The sequence below is a fragment of the Orycteropus afer genome, unplaced genomic scaffold (genome assembly GCF_000298275.1).
Source record: "Orycteropus afer afer isolate SDZICR_OR568_19922 unplaced genomic scaffold, OryAfe1.0 scaffold00114, whole genome shotgun sequence".
Lineage (NCBI taxonomy): Eukaryota > Metazoa > Chordata > Mammalia > Tubulidentata > Orycteropodidae > Orycteropus > Orycteropus afer.
In genome coordinates, this window is record NW_006921701.1 from 5,623,812 (window position 1) to 5,644,285 (window position 20,474).

General features: G+C 35.3%; 1 protein-coding gene across 1 annotated transcript in view; it reads left to right on the forward strand.

The window, feature by feature from the left end:
- STXBP5L (syntaxin binding protein 5L) overlaps window positions 1–20,474 on the forward strand; it is a 471,051-nt gene that overhangs the window by 184,715 nt on the left and 265,862 nt on the right. The window contains exons 5-6 of the mRNA XM_007943886.2: window positions 8,378–8,512; window positions 15,698–15,761. Of these exons, the coding sequence (XP_007942077.1) occupies window positions 8,378–8,512; window positions 15,698–15,761 (199 nt within the window). The remainder of the gene's footprint in view (window positions 1–8,377; window positions 8,513–15,697; window positions 15,762–20,474) is intronic.

A 20,474-nucleotide genomic window follows, 5' to 3' on the forward strand; every position in this document is an offset into this window, starting at 1 on the left:
AGCTTTTAAGACCCCAGTCACTACTCACCAATGTAGGATGTGGAGCAATGCTTTTATGTATTTTGTTGTGCCAACTGAGTCTGGTGTACCCCAGTACTATGGTCCTGAGGTAGTAGCTCTATTGGATCTCTCTCCCATAGTGTTGGGATGTCTGTGAGACATTACTCTGTGTCTATCTTCTATTGTTTCTGTAAAGACTGCAGGTATTTTGTATCACTGGTGTCTGTACAAGATAAATTTCAGCTGAGTCTATCCTTGGCCCTCTTGTTTGGCACATACACATTTAGGATTGCTATGTCTTCATACCGCCAGCCTTCTGGTTAGCAGTCAAGTGCCTTAGGCACTATGCTACCAGAGCTCCTCCTAACCAGAAGGCTGGCGGTTCAAATCCACCAGCCACTCCTCGGAAGGAAGGTTGGGCAATCCTACTTCCGTAGTGATACTGCCTCGGAAACCCAAAGAGGGGTCGCTATGAGTCAGGGCTGACTCGATGGCAAATAACAACAACAACAACATGTCTTCATAGTGGATTGACATAAAGATATGTGTAGATCCAATTAAATCATCAAGCATCCAGCTATCTTTTCCAGATAACAAGAAAATTAATCAATTTAATCAATTAAATTGTTTTTGTCTGATGGCACTTTGCAGGGCTTGAGACCATTGAAAGTCCTTAATGGACCAAGCCTTTTATCTCTCTGCAAGCCTCTCTTTTTCACTGCTTTTTCTCAGTAGAAGTTGATAAGATTAACAATTGTTAACTTTGCATAAGAAATGTAAAGCTTAGTGAGTATGGTTTAAGATGCTTGCCTTACAAGAGACCTCTACAGTTGGTTGCGACATAAGTTAGAGAACATTAGATTAAGTTTTTGTTTTGAGAAGAGGTGAAGCAAATCAAATAAGAGTTTTCATGACAAAACTCTTAATCTTTTGCTATTTAAGTTTTAATAAGGAAACAAGTTTGGTTATTTATTACAGGAAGTATGTTCCTGACTTTATTCTCCCTAAGTGCACCAGAATAATAATAAATTTTCATCACCCAGTTCTGGTGTAGTGCCTAAGGCATTTGACTGCTAACCAGAAGGCTGGCAGTTCAAACCCACCAACCATTCCTTAGAAGGAAGGTTGGGCAATCTACTTCCATAGTGATATGGCCTGGGAAACCCAAGGAAGGGTCGCTGTGTGTTGGATCTGACTCGACAGCAGTAAGTTGGGTTTGAAGTGCTGATACATATACCTATAAAATGTTTACTGACAAATGATTGAATATTCTATAGCTGGATTGTTAGTTTTGGTATATTATTTGACAATGTGGATTAAGAATATAGTCTTTTGAACATATACATTTCTAGCTAGCTTCAACTAATTTTGTAATAGCTATTTTAAAAGTCTATAAAAATTATGTAAGCTTTACTTATATGACAGAAGTAAATAACATGCTGAAAAACTCAAGATAAAATCAATATTCTGTGATTCCCAATGATGAAGTAAAAAATTTTAAAAAGGGTTCTTTTCTTTAGACTTTTTAGCTAGTACATTTTTCATGATACCATATATCCCAATAAAAAATTTAGATCTGGAGTCAGCAAACTATATATCTTAAGACCAAATAGAGCCCACTGCCTGTTTTTGTAAATGAAGGTGTTTTTTGTTTTTTTTTTGCACACAGCCATCCTTATTCATTTACACATGTCTATTGGCTGCTTTTGTGCTACAGCAACAGAGTTGAGTAGTTGCAAATAAATCATTTCATCTTCAAAGCTTAAAATATTTACTGTATTTTAGCCCTTTACATAGGCACTCTGGTGGCATAGTGCCTAAGGCATTTGACTGCTAACCAGAAGCCTGGAGGTTCAAAATCCACCAGCCACTCCTCAGAAGGAAGGTTGGCCAATCTATTTCTATAGTGATACAGCCTCGGAAACCCAAGGCGGGGTCACAATGAGTCGAAATCGACTCAACAGCAGTGAGTTTGGTTTGGTTTTAGAGTCCTTTACAGAAAAAGTATGCTGTCTGCTGACGTATTTATTGTTAAGTCATTTCAGTAATTGCAGAAATTTTACTTATTTTTTAAAATTTGACTTATTTTGACTGTTTTCTAACTAATGACAGATAAAATTGAGTTTTTTCAGTTAATTTACAGAAGATTAAGAAAATGAAGGAGTTTCATCTAAATTTTTGTTACCTTTTAAGTTTTGCCTCTTGTTTTATAATTCCAGCTCTTAAAGATGAGATCTCTTACTAAATTTACTACAGTGTAATGTTTATAATTTTAAATCATTTACTTTGTTATCTTTTGGGGATGTGTCTTAGGACAGTGTCTCTCAAACAGTGTCTCAGGGTCTGTGGCCATAGCATTGGGGTATGTGAATTTCCCAAAATAAATTCTGAGAGTAATATTTTCCTTTTTATATTAGACTTAATGAAAATTTTGAATCATTCTAATGAACAATTTTATGCAAAAATACAACCACACAGGCTCAATATGTGAAGTTAAATTTATATTTATAATGGTATTAGAATCAGCTAGTACTATTTTAATTATTAGGGTTCAATAAAATAATAACAGAGGTGGATGATACACATAGATTATGTACTCATAACAAATGATTGTGATATTATGTGATAGTATACTATGGAATAAAGGGTTTAAACCAAATGGAAATTGTGAGAGAAGAGCACAGAGTAAGTAGATGTACACCAAACTCCAAAGAACTTATAGTGGAGTCAAAGACCATATTCATATTGTGAGGTTATTCCTGTAAAACATTTCCTCTGACATGTAATATTATTAATTTGAATCTTGATTGTAGTTTTATTTTTATTTAAATAATATTTTTTATTTTATGGTTATATACTATCCATGCTGGGAGCTCTGGTAGCATAGTGCCTAAGGTACCTGACTGCTAACCAGAAGGCTGGCGGTTCAAACCCCAGCCACTCCTCAGAAGGAAGATGGGGCAATCTACTTCTGTAGTAATACTGCCTTGGAAACCCAAGGAGGGGTCGCTACGAGTTGGTCTGACTTGACAGCACATCACAACAACAACAACCATACTATCCATAACTATGAGGAATTTATATCTAATTTACTTTTTTAAATAGAGTTTTAAAGGTAAGTAAAAAGTGAGGATCAGTAAAAATTTGTCAAAGATCTGTACATTTATTCAGTTTCAGAAACCTGTGTTCTGTGTTTTGATCTTTCATGGCCCAATTCAAATACAGCTTTCTATATTAGCTTTAAAGATTTTCCTTACTAGAATTAATCCCTCCCTCTCTCTTCTGAACTCTGTATGACAATGAACACATTTTGTTTTTATATTTATTTTTATTTACTTGTCTTTCTTCTGTGTTTTTTGAGGGAAAAATATCATGGAATCTAGGACAAGCTTTTTATAAAGAGTTGAATGGATAGATGAATGATTTGATGCCTAGGAATATCTTAGATAATTTACTATAGAAGAATAATAGTGAATATGGATGTAGGGATAAGATTATTTTTTCAAAGTTCACATATGTGGTAGTTAAGGTTGTGTGTCAACTTGGTTGGGCCTGGTTGAGTGGTTGGGCAGCTGGTGGTAGTTATTCCTCATGATGAGACTGGCAATCAACTCCATGGTGGGATCTACCACAAGTAGCTGAGTAGCTGCTTTAGATGTGGTCTGCTTCCCATATATAAGAAGCAGTTTTGGGAATGGTCTCTAGTTTATGGCATGCTTGAACCCTGCATGTAGCTGAGTCATTGTTCAGCTGCCTACCATGCTCTACTGACCTTAGGACTTTCAGTGGACTTGAATTCATGGCCTGCTGTGTTGTTTGGAAACGTTTTTGTTGTTCATGCCATCTAGTCGGACCCGACTCATAGCGACCCCCCTCAGGGTTTCCGAGGCAGTATCACTACAGAAGTAGATTGCCCCATCTTCCTTCTGAGGAGTGGCTGGTGGGTTTGAACCGCCAACTAGATATTTTTACTTGTCAATATTGGTTTTGTTAGCCTTAGCAGCCAGCAGCTGTCTGAGTGAAGAAAAGCCTCCAGCTTCAGTGGGTTGGGAGCAGGAGCAGAAGGCAAAGCTGAAGCCCAAGGCTGAGGGGCTTTCACCCAGCCCCTAGAGCCTGGTGCTTTGAACTCAAACTGTAAGAGAATAAACTCCTGTTAGTTAAAGCCATCTCATTTGTGATATTTTCTGTTAGAGCAGCACAGAGGTAACCAAAACAACATACAACAGAAGAAAAAAAGAAGTCCTTTGGGTGATTACGGTAGAAATAAATCATAATTGAAAGTGTAACTACTAAATGCAATAAACTCAGTTATATGTTGTTACATGCCGTCGTTATATAAGGATATTGATTAGTCACTTGTTGGTAGTATCAAACACACAACACACAGTAGAGTCACATCCAGTCCTTCACTTATCCCAGTTATCCCAATGAAATGACACTATTCTTTTTCAATGAATTCAGATAAAGTCTGGGAATCTTTCTTAATCAGTTGCAACAACACTAATCAACCGGATATAGATGAAGCCATTTTGTCATTAAGGCTCAAGATTCTGTTCAGTGTAGGTTAGGAAAACAAAAACAAGCAACCTAAGAAAAGAGTATTGGTTCAAGGAATAGGACTAGTTCCATTAGGATCTTCTTCATAAATCCCAAATTATTCTTGTACTGTAAATCTGTCTTATATTTAGATTCTACTTCTTCCTGTAGGAGGTATCTACATAATCTTGAAGTTTGCTGCTTTTATAGCTAAAAACCTAGATTTTTTGTCTTCTTTTATGGGATTAAGGTGCTGTTGTAGAATATTGCCTAAGGCATTTGACTGCTAACCAGAAGGCAGGCAGCTCAAACTCACCAGCCATTCCACAGAAGGAAGACAGGGCAATCTACTTTCATAAAGATTTACCACCTCCGAAACCCAAAGAAGATAGCTCTGAGTCAGAATCAACTCAATGGCAGTGGGTTTGGTTTGATATTTGGTTTTTATGGGATTAATGTTTTACGTTGGTGGTTCAAACCCTCAAGCTGTTCTGTGAGAGGAAGATGAGGCAATCTACTCCTGTAAAGATTTACAGCCTTGGAAACCCAGTGGGGGTTGCTATGAGTTGGAATTGACTGGATGGCAGTGGGTTTTTTTTTTTTTGATTACTTTCCCTAGATACATAAAAGGTTCTGGTGTGCTGTAGCAAAAATGAGTTTCCTCTTCCTACTTAGAATTAAAAAGTTACTCTTCATTGCCTAGAAACATGACCATCAAGTTATTTCCTGTGAAACATCATTAGCTATCCCCTGGCAACAGCAATTCTAGACTTTATATTTTAATCAAATTTGTCCAATATCAGATAGTTCACACATTAATTAGTTTGTCAGTTAACTCTATTAATGCTTGTGTAATAACAGGATGTCTAGTTTCTTTGATAATAGTGTCCAGGGAACTTTTCAGCAGGATACTTTTAAACAGATGAAATTTGATTCAGAGAGGTGGACTCTTAAATAATTCAACAAACTAGATTAAAAACATAAATTGGACAGTCTAAATGTTGACTCTTATATAAAGTTTTAGATGATTTCCAATCTTGTTGGAAATTTATCATTTGTGTATTTTTGTTCCCCTTTTTATGTGGTAGTTAAGGTTGTGTGTCAACTTAGCTAGGCTGTGGTTTTGACGGCTTGGCAGCTGGCTGTAGTTATTCCTCGTGATGAGATTGAAATCACTTCCATGTTGGAACTATGAGCAGCTAAGTATTTGACAGAGAGTTACCTTTGGGGTGTGGCCTGTTTCCAGTATATATGGAGAAGCTTTGGGAGAGGTCTCTAGCTTTTGAGCACATTGAATTCTGCATTTGTATGAGTTTTCATCTCCAGTTCCTAGACTTCAATGAATGGCCTGCTGTGTTATCCCGATCTTGGGACTGTTGCCGGACTTGAATCAGTGGCTTGTTGTGTTACCTGCTGATCTTGGGATTGTGTCATTTTACCTGCTGATCAAGGGTTCATCAGCCTCAGCAGCCAATAGCTGCATGTGTCAGAAGAGGCCTTCAGCTCCAGTGGGCCTGGAACAAGAGGCAGAGTTGAAGCCCAAAATTGAGGGGTCTTCACCCAACCCCTAAAGCCAGCACTCTGAATTCAGACTTCTGGCATCCTAAAGTGTGAAAGAATAAATTCCTGTTTGGTAAAGCCATTCATTTGTGGTATTTTTGTTATAGCAGCCCTAGAGAACTAACACATCTTATTTCCTTTTTTTTCCCATACTGATCTGTTTCCTTGTGTCAGGATTCAGTTCAGCTCTGCTAACAATTTACTGCCTTCTCTTCTGCCTAAATTCTGACATATTATGATATTTTTATGTAAAATATAAAATGTGATATGAAATATCAGTAACAACTCTGGTACAGGATAACTGTACTTCGTTATCTTTAAAAAATATTTTATTGTGTTTTATGTGAAAGTTTATACAGCATATTTGGTTCCCATTTAAGAATTGTTACATAAATTGTTCTGTAACATTGGTCTGCATTCATTATTTCCATTCTGTTCTACTTCTATTGATCTAACCTCTTTCCCCTCCTTGCTTTCTCATCTTTGATTTTGGGTAAATATTGGCCATTTGGTCTTATATAGTTGATGGTTTCAGGGAGCACATTACTCACAGATAATATTGTGTATTTTATAAGCCAGTCTATTATTTGACTGAAAGGTGAACTACAGAAATAGCTTCAGTTCCAAGTTCAAAGGGTATCACACAATATCATCAATATGGCATGCAAGTAAAATGTTCCTGAAGATTGCAGCAGTATATCAACAGGGAGCTGCCAGAAATTCAAGACAGATTCAGAAGAGGATGTGGAATGAAAGATCTCATTGCTGATACTAGATTGATCTTGACTGAAAGCAGGGAATACCAGAAAGATTTTTACCTATGTTCTATTGACTATGCAAAGACATTTAACTGTGTGGATCATAACAAATTATGGATAACATTGGGAAGAATGGGACTTCCCAAACACTTAATCGTGCTCATGTGGAACTTGTACATAGACCAAGAGGAGGTCCTTCAAGTAGAACAATGGGATACTTTGTTGTTTAAAATTAGAAAAGGCACTCATCAGGGTTTTATCTATTCCCCAAGTTATTCAATCTGTGTGTTTAGCAAGTAATATAAGAAATTTGACTATTTGAATAAGAACGCAGCATCAGAACTGGGGGAAGAAGACTCATTAGCACACTGTGACATGCAGATGACACAACTTGCTGAAAGTGAAGAAAACTTGATGTACTTACTGATGAAGATCAAAGACTATGGCCTTCAGTATGGATTACACCTTAATGTAAAGGAAAAAAAAAAAAACCCTCACAACTGGACCAATAAGCAACATCATGATATATGGAGAAAACATTGAAATTGTCAAGGATTTCATTTTACTTGGATCCATACTCAACACCCATCAATCAAAAAATCAAACACCACATTACATTAGGCATATTTTCTATAAAAGACCTCTTTAAAGGTTTAAGAAGTAAAGATGTCACTTTGAGGACTAAGGTACATCTGACCAAGCCATGGTATTAATAGCCTTACATGGTTGTGAAAGCTGTACAATGAATAAGGAAGACTGAAGAAGAACTGATGCCTTTGAATTGTGATGTTGGCAAAGAATATTGCATATACTATAGACTGCCAGAAGAACGAACAACTCTACCTCTGAGAAGTATACCCAGAATCCTCCTTACAAGCAAAGATGGTGAGACTTTGTCTCGTGTACTTTGGGCATATTATTAGTGGGAAGTAGTCGCTGGAGATGGACACTATGCTTGGAAAAGTTGCAAGTCAATGAAAAAGAGGAAGCCCCTCAGTGAGAACTGACATGGTGGCTTCAATGATAGGCTCAAACATAGCAAAAATTATGAGAATGATGCAGGACGAGGCTGTGAGTTGTTCTTTTGTACATGAATTCTCTATGTGTCAGGGCTGACTGACAGTACAACAGTCAGTAAAACAACAAGAAGTTTTATTAAAGCAAGTATTATCTAAAATATAAACAATGTAACTTGGTAGAAAGATGGTAATTTTGAAACCAAACAGGACTAAATTTGAATCCCAGTTTTGCCACTTAATAGCTGTCACTCCTGAGCAAGTTAAAAAAAAAAAAAAAAAGCATCAGTTTCCTCTTTGTATAACAGAAATAAATACCAGTTTTGCTATATTGTTTAATGGTATACTATTATTTGTTTTATTTCTTGTGTTATGATTATATGCTAATTGAAAATCTAGTATATTTTAAAATTTATGGAGCTATCATTGCATAATAAGTGTAAGAAAAATATAATGCTTACCAAATATAAAATTTAGATATTTTAATTGTAATTTTCTTTCTTTCAGAATTACTTACTGTCATCTACCTTTCCAGAGTAAATGGCTCTATGTTGGAACAGAAAGAGGAAATACACATATTGTAAATATTGAATCTTTCATTCTTTCTGGATATGTTATCATGTGGAACAAAGCAATTGAACTGTAAGTTTGAATTTCAATATCACTTCTTTTGGCTTCAGTATTTCATATAGTTACATAACATATTTATTGAATTACAGTTATATGAAACATCTATAGCAAATGTATGATTAATTTTAGTGACAAATTTAGCTAAAATAATTTTAAACCATAAGCTTTTCAAAAATAGATATTGTAGTATCTATATATGTTAATTTTAGAGTTAAACATTGTAAATAACTAAGACTGATGTAAAGAAAATTTGATGATAAAATAGTAAGGCTTATTTTACAGGTAATAAATGGAAATAATCTCATTACTTTGTAATCAACCTTAGTACATAGCCTTTCCAGTGGGAATGGCAAATAGATTGTGATCACATTTAATTTTATATAAAAATAACTATGACAGTGCACCTGTTTTGAAATGTTGGTATCTTATTCTTCTTTTGCCTAATTAAAATATTTTTCTGGTTCAAAGGAAAAACAGTTTATTAATATCTTTCATGATGTGATATATACAGTTATCTGTGTATGTTGATAATGGCAATAAGCAATTTGACTTTGACACTAATATATATTTTTTTTCACATATAAAATGTAAAATCTTCCAAATGTGAAACTTCATGGAATGCTAAGCTAATTTTTCTCTAACGTATTTTAATGCACATAAACCAAAAAAAAACCAAACTCACTGCTGTTGAGTTGATTCCAATTCATAGCACCCCTATTAGGTTTCCGACGCTGTAAATCTTTACAGAAGTAGATCACCCATCTTCCTTCTGCAGAGAGGCTGGTGGGTTTAAAGCACTGACCTTCTGGTTGGCAGCCAAATGCCTTATCCATTACATCACCAGAGCTTCTTTAATGTACGTACTAGGTCCTTAATGAGACATATTTGATTTGAGACTGGATCATTCTCTCTCTCATATGTAATCTAAGTATACATCATCATTCTATAAAATTCTAGTTAAAACATTCTATTTTCATGAAGTTTAACTCTGGTCTTTATAATAAATCTACCTTTTCCTACCTCCAATGTTTCAATGTGCATATATATTAGCTGATAAAGACACTTGATACTAGTTATATTTTTGCAACAATATTCCTTTTTTTGTATATTGTGTCCTAATATGTTCTATGAATGATATTTCTTCCTCTCTAATTAGATTCAGAACTGTTCCAAGCCAGAATCTTTGTTTATTGTGTGTGTTTTTATTGTTGTTCATAGTTGGCTTATTTGGGGACTTTCTGCACAATGGTTACTAAATGACTTTATGGAAGCAGTAGTAATATAGTTTCATGCTGCTATTGACTTACTTGGGAGTAAGTGGCTAAGGCACTTGACTGCTAACCAGAAGGCTGGCGGTTCAAACCCACCAGCCACTCCTCGGAAGGAAGGTTGGGCAATCCTACTTCCGTAGTGATACTGCCTCGGAAACCCAAGGAGGGGTCGCTATGAGTCAGGGCTGACTCGACAGCACATAACAACAACATTGACTTACTTACAACTTCCATTTTTATTTTCAAGATAATTGGTATGAGTTACTTTTTATTATTCTAATGCTGTATATTCATATTTTTAAAACATATATCTATTTAGCCTATGACAATTACATTTCCCAAAATCAATTAATTACTTACCTTTTTAGCAGTTTGGGAAGAGCTTTACACAAGTATAATCTTAGTGTTATAAAAAGAGTAAATTGTTCTGAAATAAAAGCTTTGTTTCATAGCATTGACAAAAACATGTAATGATACAATCGAGAGGAGATTGAATTATGAAAATCTTAAACAAATGTTGCTAAGAAATTTAGAGGTTTATTATCTTAAATAAATCACACATTTTACTACCCTTGCAATTTCTATTAATTTAGTTAACAAATGCTCTTAATAAAACAAATTAATGCTACCTGAACTATTGACTGGCACTCTGATGGCATAGTGCCTAAGGCATTTGACTGCTAACCAGAAGGCTGGTGGTTCAAATCCACCAACCACTCTTCTGAAGGAAGACTGGGCAATCTACTTCCGTAGTGATACCGCCTCAGAAACCCAAGGCGGGGTCATTGTGAGTCTGATCCGACCCTACGGCAGTGAGTTTGGTTTTCTTGGTTTGAACTATTGACTTATATGAATACAGAGTCTATATCTTATGATTTTGGGACTAATTAAATCTAGTTAAAATATATTATTATAAAGGAGGGTAAAATGAAAAATTAAAGAAGTAAAATAAGGTACTTTTATTGTAGATAGTGTGATCTTATACATTTGATTTGATATTAGACTATCTTGTACCATTTTCTATTTAAATCTTGTGCTTTATGGAGTTGTACAGGCCTGTGAAAACATCTTTGAAATATCCTCAAGAAACTATCAGTACGCAGCATATCATCACTCCCTGTCTATTGGTTTATTTAGGCCAGATTTCTAAAAAAATAAGATAAAATGGTATTCCCTGGAACTCCAGTTCCATTGTGATAGATCTAATTTAAATACGAATTTAAAATCTTCCAGAACTATCTTTTAATTAGCTTCTACCTCCTTAGATACACTACAATATATGCATGTTGCTTCTTATTAACATATGTCAAATATTTAGGACAATGATGAAGTATGCATTTAATAAAAAAGGATCATTTTATAAGAATTTTAGGCAATAAATTTTAATAATACATTTTCTCAGTATAGCAAATGCAAAAATTGTCTCTAAAAGATAAGAGATTATTTGTTTTAAATCCTTACTTGAATTACTGTTCATTCAATGTTTTCTATTTTTCAGCTTTTTTCTATTTCTAAAGAATTCTCCTTATTTGAATTATATGAAATTCCTAAAATTACAAGTAGTTTATGTGTCAAAAATGCATATAGTGGTCATTGAGAGCCTGGAACACAGTTTCCAAAGAAACATTGATGTTTACATAATACATCATAAAGTAGTAATATGGAATTAAACTGATGTTAAAAAATATTTTTATGGGAAAATATTTCTAAGTTATGCTGTTTCTGTATGGAAGCCCTACATTTAAAAAAAAAAAAAGATAATTTCTTTTTTCCTATATATGATTACAATTTCAGCATGAGATTAAGAATTTAATCATGAGTTCAAATCTTAAATTTATCTAACAATAATTCACACATGTTTATTAAGCACTGTTATATGCTACATACTGGAAACATTATGAACTGGAAAGACATAGCTTCTGTCTTCTAAAGGCCCCCAGTTTACTGAAGTTGAGAGTAAATAAGAAGGAATTACAATAGTGGAAATCTAGTTTAGCAATTCCTAAGAAGGACACCTAATAAGCACTTGATGTCTCAAAGAGGTGGCTGTGAAGAAAGATCTACACTTACTTCTGAAAGATGAGTTTCAATTGGATGAGTGAAGAGTAGGAGAAAGGAAGTAATAGTGTCTGGACACAGGGAACAAAATATGCAAACCAGGATGTGAGAGAATGTTCTATTCCATGCATAGAAATTTTAAGTAGTTTAATTGGTTGGCATGGCTAGAGGGAGATAATTGAAGAGATAAAGCTGGGGAATATGTAATATGAAAGGCTTTTTAAGACAATTTGAGAATTTTAGACTTTTATCTAAGGCCAGTAGGGAACTACTAGAGTTTGAAAGGTTTTAAGCAGAGAATTGATTTATTCGGATTTGCATTTTAGGAAGACTCCTCTGGATGCAAGTATGGAGAAATGATTAGAGAGAGAAAAGACTGTATTATTGGTAAAAGTTACGGTTGTGGTTGTAGGGATGGAGATAAGCTGACATGTTATTTAAAAGATATTTAGATGGTAGAGGAGACAAGACTTTGCTATTGTGGGAGGAGGTAAACAATTAGGTAACGATTAAAGGTTTGACTTGAGCAACAGTGTAGATACTGTGCCATTTAGTGAATGAGTGCAGGAGATTGAGTAGGTTATGAGTAAAATAGTGAATTCAGTTTTAGATGGGTTGAGATTTATGTGTTTTGGAGACTTCAAATTGAATCTGTATAGGAAAATGGTATCAAATGGGATAAATGGATCTGAAGGTAATAAATGATATTGTGCATGTGGTGTATGGACAAGAAACAGCAAACTGGTAGTCAGTCAGTGGATCAGTTTTGATCACAGATATGTTTTGTTTGACCATCAGAGAATTTAAATATGTTCTGAATTATTACTTTTAATTAACAGTTGGTACAGTGGAAACAATTTGTATTTATAGCTTTTCATAAAAGAAATTCATGAGATGGTAATTCTAGTTCAGCATTCCTCTAGAGCAGTAATCAACTGGAGCTGAGTAACAGCTTTCCCTTTCAGGTGGATCATGTGTTATCCAGTTTGGTGTAGGCACAGAACCTGTTCAGCCTATTTTACTCATTTGCAAGATCTGCATAGTTCCTGTGGTCTCTGTAATTTATGACTGCACATCATGTATGAGACTAGAGGACAATCTAGGACAGAATACCAAGGAATACCAATATTTAAGATATGAAAGAGAAAAATAAAAATCTAAAAATAAAACTATCAAGTAATCATTGTGATGAAAGGGAGTAAGAAAAATAAATAGCAATATTTAGAAGAATTATGGAGCATTGTTTACATGGAAATCATATTAATTTAAGTTTACTGATAATTCTATCTGGAGTAATTTTTGTGGAATTTACAGAATACAGAGTCCACAGACACGTTTTTTACTTTTTACATCAAGTTCTTATGATAAAAACATGGTAAGTTTGATAAGGAGCACTTTGTGGTTGGAAGTTTAATGTTAGGGAAGAAGTTGGTAAAAATACACCAAAGTGCTAATAGTCATTATCTTTGGGCAGTGAATTATGTGAGACATTTTTCCTTAACTCTTGTGTATCTTCTAAGTTTTATTTTAAATAGTAGTGTTTCTTCCATAGCCTCAGAAAGTCATTGCAAATAACCACAGTTTAATGCTAGATTGTTTTCTATAGTTAAGCATTTTATAGAGTTTGAGAATCTAAACGGAAAAGTCTTACATCTGGTCTAATTAGTTTTTTCCAAATTATAGTTCAGTGATTTCTTTAATACAGTTCTGTAGCTAAACAAAGTTCTTTAGGAAAACAAAATTCTGTAGGAAAACAAAGTATTTAACTTTGTTTAATTCAGGTTTTTCCAAACTTTTGATGTGGACCATTCTTTATGTGAAATATCTTGTATCTTTGCTAGCTAATCATGGAACACACTTTGTTAAATGTTGGCTCAAATCAAACCCAAGAGATAGTTAGGAAGGAGGTTTGTGGTTTATTGGCTATTATGATTTCTAAAGGATAATTGAAAGATATTATTCCTCATCAGAGGCATTCATATCTCTACAAAGCACTGCATTTATGCATAAATGATATATTACATATAAATATGGGGAAAATTGCAAGAAGTTCTATAAACATTTTATGAAGCCCTTTCTAATTTCTTTTCTCCTGTTTACATTCCAGAACCCAATAATAACTGATTTCTAATTATCACACCAATCATAATACATACTATTTATTGAAACTTACTGTGTTTTGGGCATCAGATAAGGTGCTTTATGTATTTTAGCCACCACTTGTCTGTCAGTGGAGGCTTGCCTGTTGGTATAATGCTGATCAGATTTCATCAGAACTTCCAGACTAAAACAGACTAGAAAGAAAGATCTAGCAAGCTACTTCCAAAAATCAGCCAAAGAAACCCTATGGATCACAGTGGTTCAGTCCTGTTGTGCATGGATTCATCATGAGTCGGGGCCAATTCAATAGCCACTAACAACAACAATATGTATATTATTTCTAATTCTCACAACTATTCAGTGTAGTCAGTGCTACTATGATCATTTTTAGATTTATAAATATCTAATAAATCTATATTTATTCCTCTGAGTCACCCTGGGGAGTCAGTAACCAGGAAATCTGGAATTACTTAATTTGCACTTTTCTCTGACTCCAAATACTTTCTCAAATTTAAAGCTTTATTATTTTGTACATTATCTTTGATGGTCTTCATATATGATCAAGACATAAACTAAAACTATGGCTATATAATTATGAATGAAGTACTCTAGTAGAATTAGGTCATAAAGAAAAGCACTGGGAAATTGAACAATAATACATTTCTAGTCATATTGAATTTAATCACTATGTAATTGTATTGAACAATGTAAACTAGGAATTGTAAAAATACAACAAATATGAAAATAGATGAAATTTAAAATCAAATTGACAGAGCACTGATCCCTTGAACAATTTGGTGTTAGAAACATAATTATCTATTATTTTCTAGCTAACCAAATAAATATGACATAACCAGAGAAACAGGTTTCTTGAGTTTGTCAGTTTACTAGAAAATGGCTCACTAGAGAGAATTTTTTAATGAATCAATGGGGCCACTGTACTTTTCTTAGGGGCAAAATTAGAAGAGATTTCATGTCAAAGGGAATTATCAAGATGTGAAAATCATCAAGATGACTTTGTAATTTGGTTGAAACAGATTTACAGCATAAGCATTGTGCCTATACAGTTCTTTAGTCTGTATAAATAAAAGTTAAACTTCAAAATCTCAGAGGCTTAGATCTGGCAACACACATTTTAGATAATGAAGGATCCTATTGTTACGTGGATCTATGTTACTAAATCTGATTTTTGAAAAAAATCACTCTTACATAATAGACTTAGATATCAATAAAGAAAACAATAAAAAATTCAAAGGAATCTGACCTAAGACCCTGAATATTGGGTACTTATTCTATTACAGGGTCCTTAGGTATCTCAAATAGTTGTGTCCTACTTTTTTTTTTTTTATGTGCTGTCGAGTCGGCCCTGACTCATAGCGACCCCTCTTTGAGTTTCCGAGGCAGTATCACTACGGAAGTAGGATTGCCCAACCTTCCTTCCGAGGAGTGGCTGGTGGGTTTGAACCGCCAGCCTTCTGGTTAGCAGTCAAGTGCCTTAGGCTTGTGTCCTACCAGTAACCTAAAATTTGGCAATTTGAACTCATCCAGTGGCACGGTGGAAGAAAGGCCTGGTATAGCTGCTTCATAAAGATTACAGCCAAAAACCCTACAGAGCAGTTCTACTCTGAAATACAGGGGGTCACTATGAGTCAGAATTGACTCAACAACATGGGTAATCCAATAATATCTTAATTTCTTTATTCTAGTCTCTAACTGTAAGGTGTTTTAATGTGTATTTCTTAATTACTGTTTTGAATTGATTTAACAGATCCACAAAGACTCATCCAGGTCCAGTTGTACATTTAAGTGATAGCCCAAGAGATGAAGGGAAAGTGAGTATTGTAATATCATTGTTCTTGCATTTGTTTTCTTCACTCCTGAATAAAAATATTTCTTTCAAATATTTTGTACCTAAAATCTAGCACAGTTTGTTGTAGTCATTGTAATCTAAAATTAGGATTTGTTGAATGAATGAATGAGCAAATGAATGAATGTATGAAGTATTCATGCTATTAATAGTCCCAAATTAACTCTTTAATCTCACCTAGAACTAAAGTTGATATTAAGTGTTACAGTTTTGAGGAAGGCATGTAATATGTAGCACACCATTGATTTTAAAATATTCTATGCTTGAATTTAACAATATGATTAATAAAGACCACTAATAGTTAGCCTCTGTTACTCAGTTTTGATAGTGATAAATGACTAACATTAAATAATACAAATAAGGCAATCTTGTTATTGTAAGTAGATAATAATATAGAAAATATCAGACCAAAAAAATAATCTTTATTCATCTTGATTATTTCCTAATTTTCATTTGGTATCTACAACTTGAAGCAGGTTGTGGCACTATCATAATAAATACCATTTATTGTACCTCTTCAAGTATAACTTTTGCTAAATACTATAGAAACAATTGAATAAATTTTTTAGTATAGATTTTGTCCTTTATTTAGTTTTTAAGGGTAGACTGAATCAGTCCAATAAATACTGAAAATATGAAAGCCACGTCTGCCTGATGGTAACAGAAAGAGCATTGGATTCCTTCAAATTAATCTATAAATACAATATGGTTTCAATTAGGCCCCATCAGACTTTGTTTATTTTTAAAGAATTGATAAGCTGATCCTAAAATTCATCAGGAAAAGAAAATACTTAAGAATAGAAATGACATTTCTGAAAAAGAAATACAGTGTGATATTGGTATGGGACATACAAGGACTAGTAGTTGTTGTTGTTAGGTGCCATTGAGTCACTTCCAATTCATAGTGACTCTATGTACAACAGAATAAAATACTGCTTAGTCCTATGGTGGTGTAGTGCCTAAGGCATTTGACTGCTAACCAGAAGTCTGGCAGTTCAAACCCACCAGCCACTCCCCGACAGAAAGGTTAGGCAATCTACTTTCATAGTAATACCACCTCAGAAACCCAAGGAGGGGTTGCTATGAGTTTGGCCCGACTTGATGGCAGTGGGTGAGTTTATGCCATCCTCACAGAGGTTGCTATATTTGAACCCATTGTGGCAGCCACTGTGTCAATCCATCTCATTAAGAATCTTCCTCTTTTTTCCTGACCCTCTACTTTACCAAGCATGAATTCCTTCTCCAGGGACTCATCCCTCCTGATAACATGTCCAAAGTATGTGAAACGAAGTCTCACCATCCTTGCTTCTAAGGAGAATTCTGGCAGTACTTCCTCCAAGACAGATTTATTCATTCTTCTGGCAGTCCATAGCATATTCGATATTCTTTGCCAACACCATAATTCAAATGTATCGATTCTTCTTTGTACTTCTTCATTGTCCAGCTATCACATGCATATGAGGTGATTGACAATACTATGACTTAGGTCAGGTACACCTTAATCCTCAAAATGACATCTTTGCTTTTTATCACTTTAAAGAGATCTCCTGCACAGATTTACCCAACGCAATGCATTGCTTGATTTCTTGACTGCTGCTTCCATGGATGCTGAGTGTTGTTACTGTTAGGTGCCATGGAGTCATCTCCAACTCATTGTGACCATATGCACAGCAGAACAAAACTCTGCTGAGTCCCGTGCCAGCTCCACGATCCATGCTATACTTGAGTCCATCCCCGCAGCCATTGTGTCAGTCCATCTCATTGAGGGCCATCCCCTCTTTTGTCGACCCTCCACCTTACCAAGCATGACATCCTTCTCCAGGGAATGGTCCCTTTTGACAACGTGACCAAAGTATGTGAGACAAAGTCTGGCCATTCTCACTTCCAAGGAGCATTCTGGCTGCACTTCCTCCAGGACAGATTTGTTAGTTCTTTTAGCAGTACATGATACTTTCAGCATTCTTCGCCAGCACCACATGTCAAAAGCATCAATTCTTCTTTGGTCTTCTTTACTCATTGTCCAGCTCTCACATGCATATGAGGCGATTGAAGATACCATGGCTTGTGTCACATGCACCTTAGTCCTCAAGGAGACATCTTTGCTCCTTAGCACTTGAAAGAGGTCCTTTGCAGCCGACTTGCCCGGTACTATAATTGTCCGATGTCCTGACTGCTGCTTCCATTGGCATCGATTATAGAACCAAGCAATGTGAAATCTTTGACAACTTCAATCTTTTCTCCACTTATCATGATGCTGCTTTTAGGTCCAGTTGTGAGGATTTTTGTTTTCTTTATATTGAGATGTAATCCATACTGCAGACTGTATTCGTCAATCTTTATCAGTAAGTGCTTCAAGTCATCCTCCCTTTCAGCAAGCCAAGTTGTGTCATATGCATATCTCAGGTTTTTAATGAACCTTCCTCCAATGCTGATGCCACGGTCTTCTTCATATAGTCCAGCTTCTCAGATTATTTGCTCAGCATATAGATTGAATAAGTATAGTGAAAGGATACAACCCTGACACACTCCCTTCTTGATTTTAAACCATGCAGTATCCCCTTGTTCTGTTCGAATGAAAGTCTCCTGGTCTATGTACAGGTTCCTCATGAGCACAATTAAGTGTTCTGGAATTCCCATTCTTCTCAATGTTATTCACAATTTGTTATGATCCACATAATCAAATACTTTTGCATAGTCAATAAAACACCCGTGAACATCTTTCTGGTATTCTTTGCTTTGAGCCAAGATCCATCGGACATCAGCAAAGATATCCCGTGTTCCAAGTCCTCTTCTGAATCCAGCCTGTACCTCTGGAAGTTCTCTGTCAGTGTACTGCTACAACCTTTCTTGAATTATCTTCAGTAAGATTTTACTTGCGTGTGATGTTAATGATATTGTTCTATAATTTGCACATTCTGTGGGATCATCTTTCTTTGGAATGGGCACAAATAGGGATCTCTTCCAGTCAGTTGGCCAGGTAGCTATCTTCCAAATCTCTTGGCATAACTGAGTGAGTGCCTCCAGTGGGGCATCTGTTTGTTGAAACATCTCAATGGGTATTCCGTCAACCCCTGGAGCCTTGTTCTTTGCCAATTCCTTCAGTGCAGCTTCAACTTCTTCCTTCAGTACCATTGGTTCTTGATCATATGCCACCTCCTGAAATGGATGAAGACTGAGCAGTTCTTTTTAGTACAGTGACTCTGTATTTGACTTCCATCTTTTTTTGACACTTCCTGCATCATTCAATATATTGCCCATATTGAGAATCTCTCAATATTGCAACTTGAGGCTTAATTTTTTCCCTCAGTTCTTGCAGCTTGAGAAATCCCAAGAGTGTTCTTCCCTTTTGGTTTTCTAACTCCAGGTCTTTGCATACTTCATCATAGTACTTGGCTTTGTCTGCTCGAGCTGCTTTTTGAAATCTTCTGTTCACCTCTTTTATCTTGTCATTTCTTCCATTTGCTTTAGAAACTCTCTGTTCAAGGGCAAGTTTCAGAGTCTCTTCTGACATCCATTTCAGTCTTTTCTTCTTTTCTCATCTTTTTAATGACCTCTTGCTTTCTTCATGGATGATGATCTTGATGTCATCCCACAGTCCTTCTGGTTTTCGGTCATTGGTGTTCAATACATCAAATCTATTCTTTTGATGGTTTTTAAATTCTGGAGGGATGCATTCAAAATCATATTTTGGCTCTCATGGACTTGTTTTAATTGTCTTCAACTTCAAGTTGAACTTGCATATGAGCAGTTGATTGTCTGTTCCACAATCAGCTCTTGGCCTGGTTTTGGCTGAAAATATTGAGCTTTTCCATTGCCTCTTGCCACAGACATAGTCAGTCTGATTCCTGTGTACTCCATCTGGTCAAGTCCATGTGTATACATTTGTGTTGTTGAAAGAAAGTATTTGCAATGACTAAGTTGTTGGTCTTGTTAAATTCTATCATGCACTCTCCAGCATTATTTCTGTCACCAAGGCCAAATTTTCTAAGTACTGGTGATTCTTCTTTGTTTCCAACTTTTGCAATCAGTCAGCAGTGATAATTAACACATCTTGATTGCATGTTCGGTCAATTTCAGACTGCAGAAGTTGATAAAAATCTTCAATTTCCTCATCTTTGGCTTTGGTGGTTGGTGCATAAATTCAAATAATAGTTGTATTAACTGGTCTTCCTTGTAGGTGTATGGATATTATCCTATCACTGATAGCATTACACTTCAGCACAGATCTTGAAACATCCTTTGTGATGATGAATGCCATGCCATTCCTCTTCAAATTGTCATTCCTGGCATAGTAGATTATATGGTTGTCTGATTCAAAATGGCCAAAACTGGTCCATTTCAGCTAACTAATGCCAGGGATATCAATCTTTATGTGTTCCATTTCCTTTTTGACAACTTCCAGTTTTCCTAGATTCATCCTTTGTACATTCCATGTTCCGATTATTAATGGATGTTAGCAGTTGTTTCTCCTCAATTTGAGTCACGCCACATCAGCAAATGGAGGTCTTGAGAACTTAGCTTTATCCGTATCAGTAAGGTTGGTCCTTTATCATGCTGAGTGTGGATCCAAATAAAATTAAATCCTTGACAACTTCAGACTTTTCCCTATTTATCATAATTTTGGTTATTGATCCAGTTGTGAGGATTTTTCTTTTCTTTACATTGTGATGTAATCCAT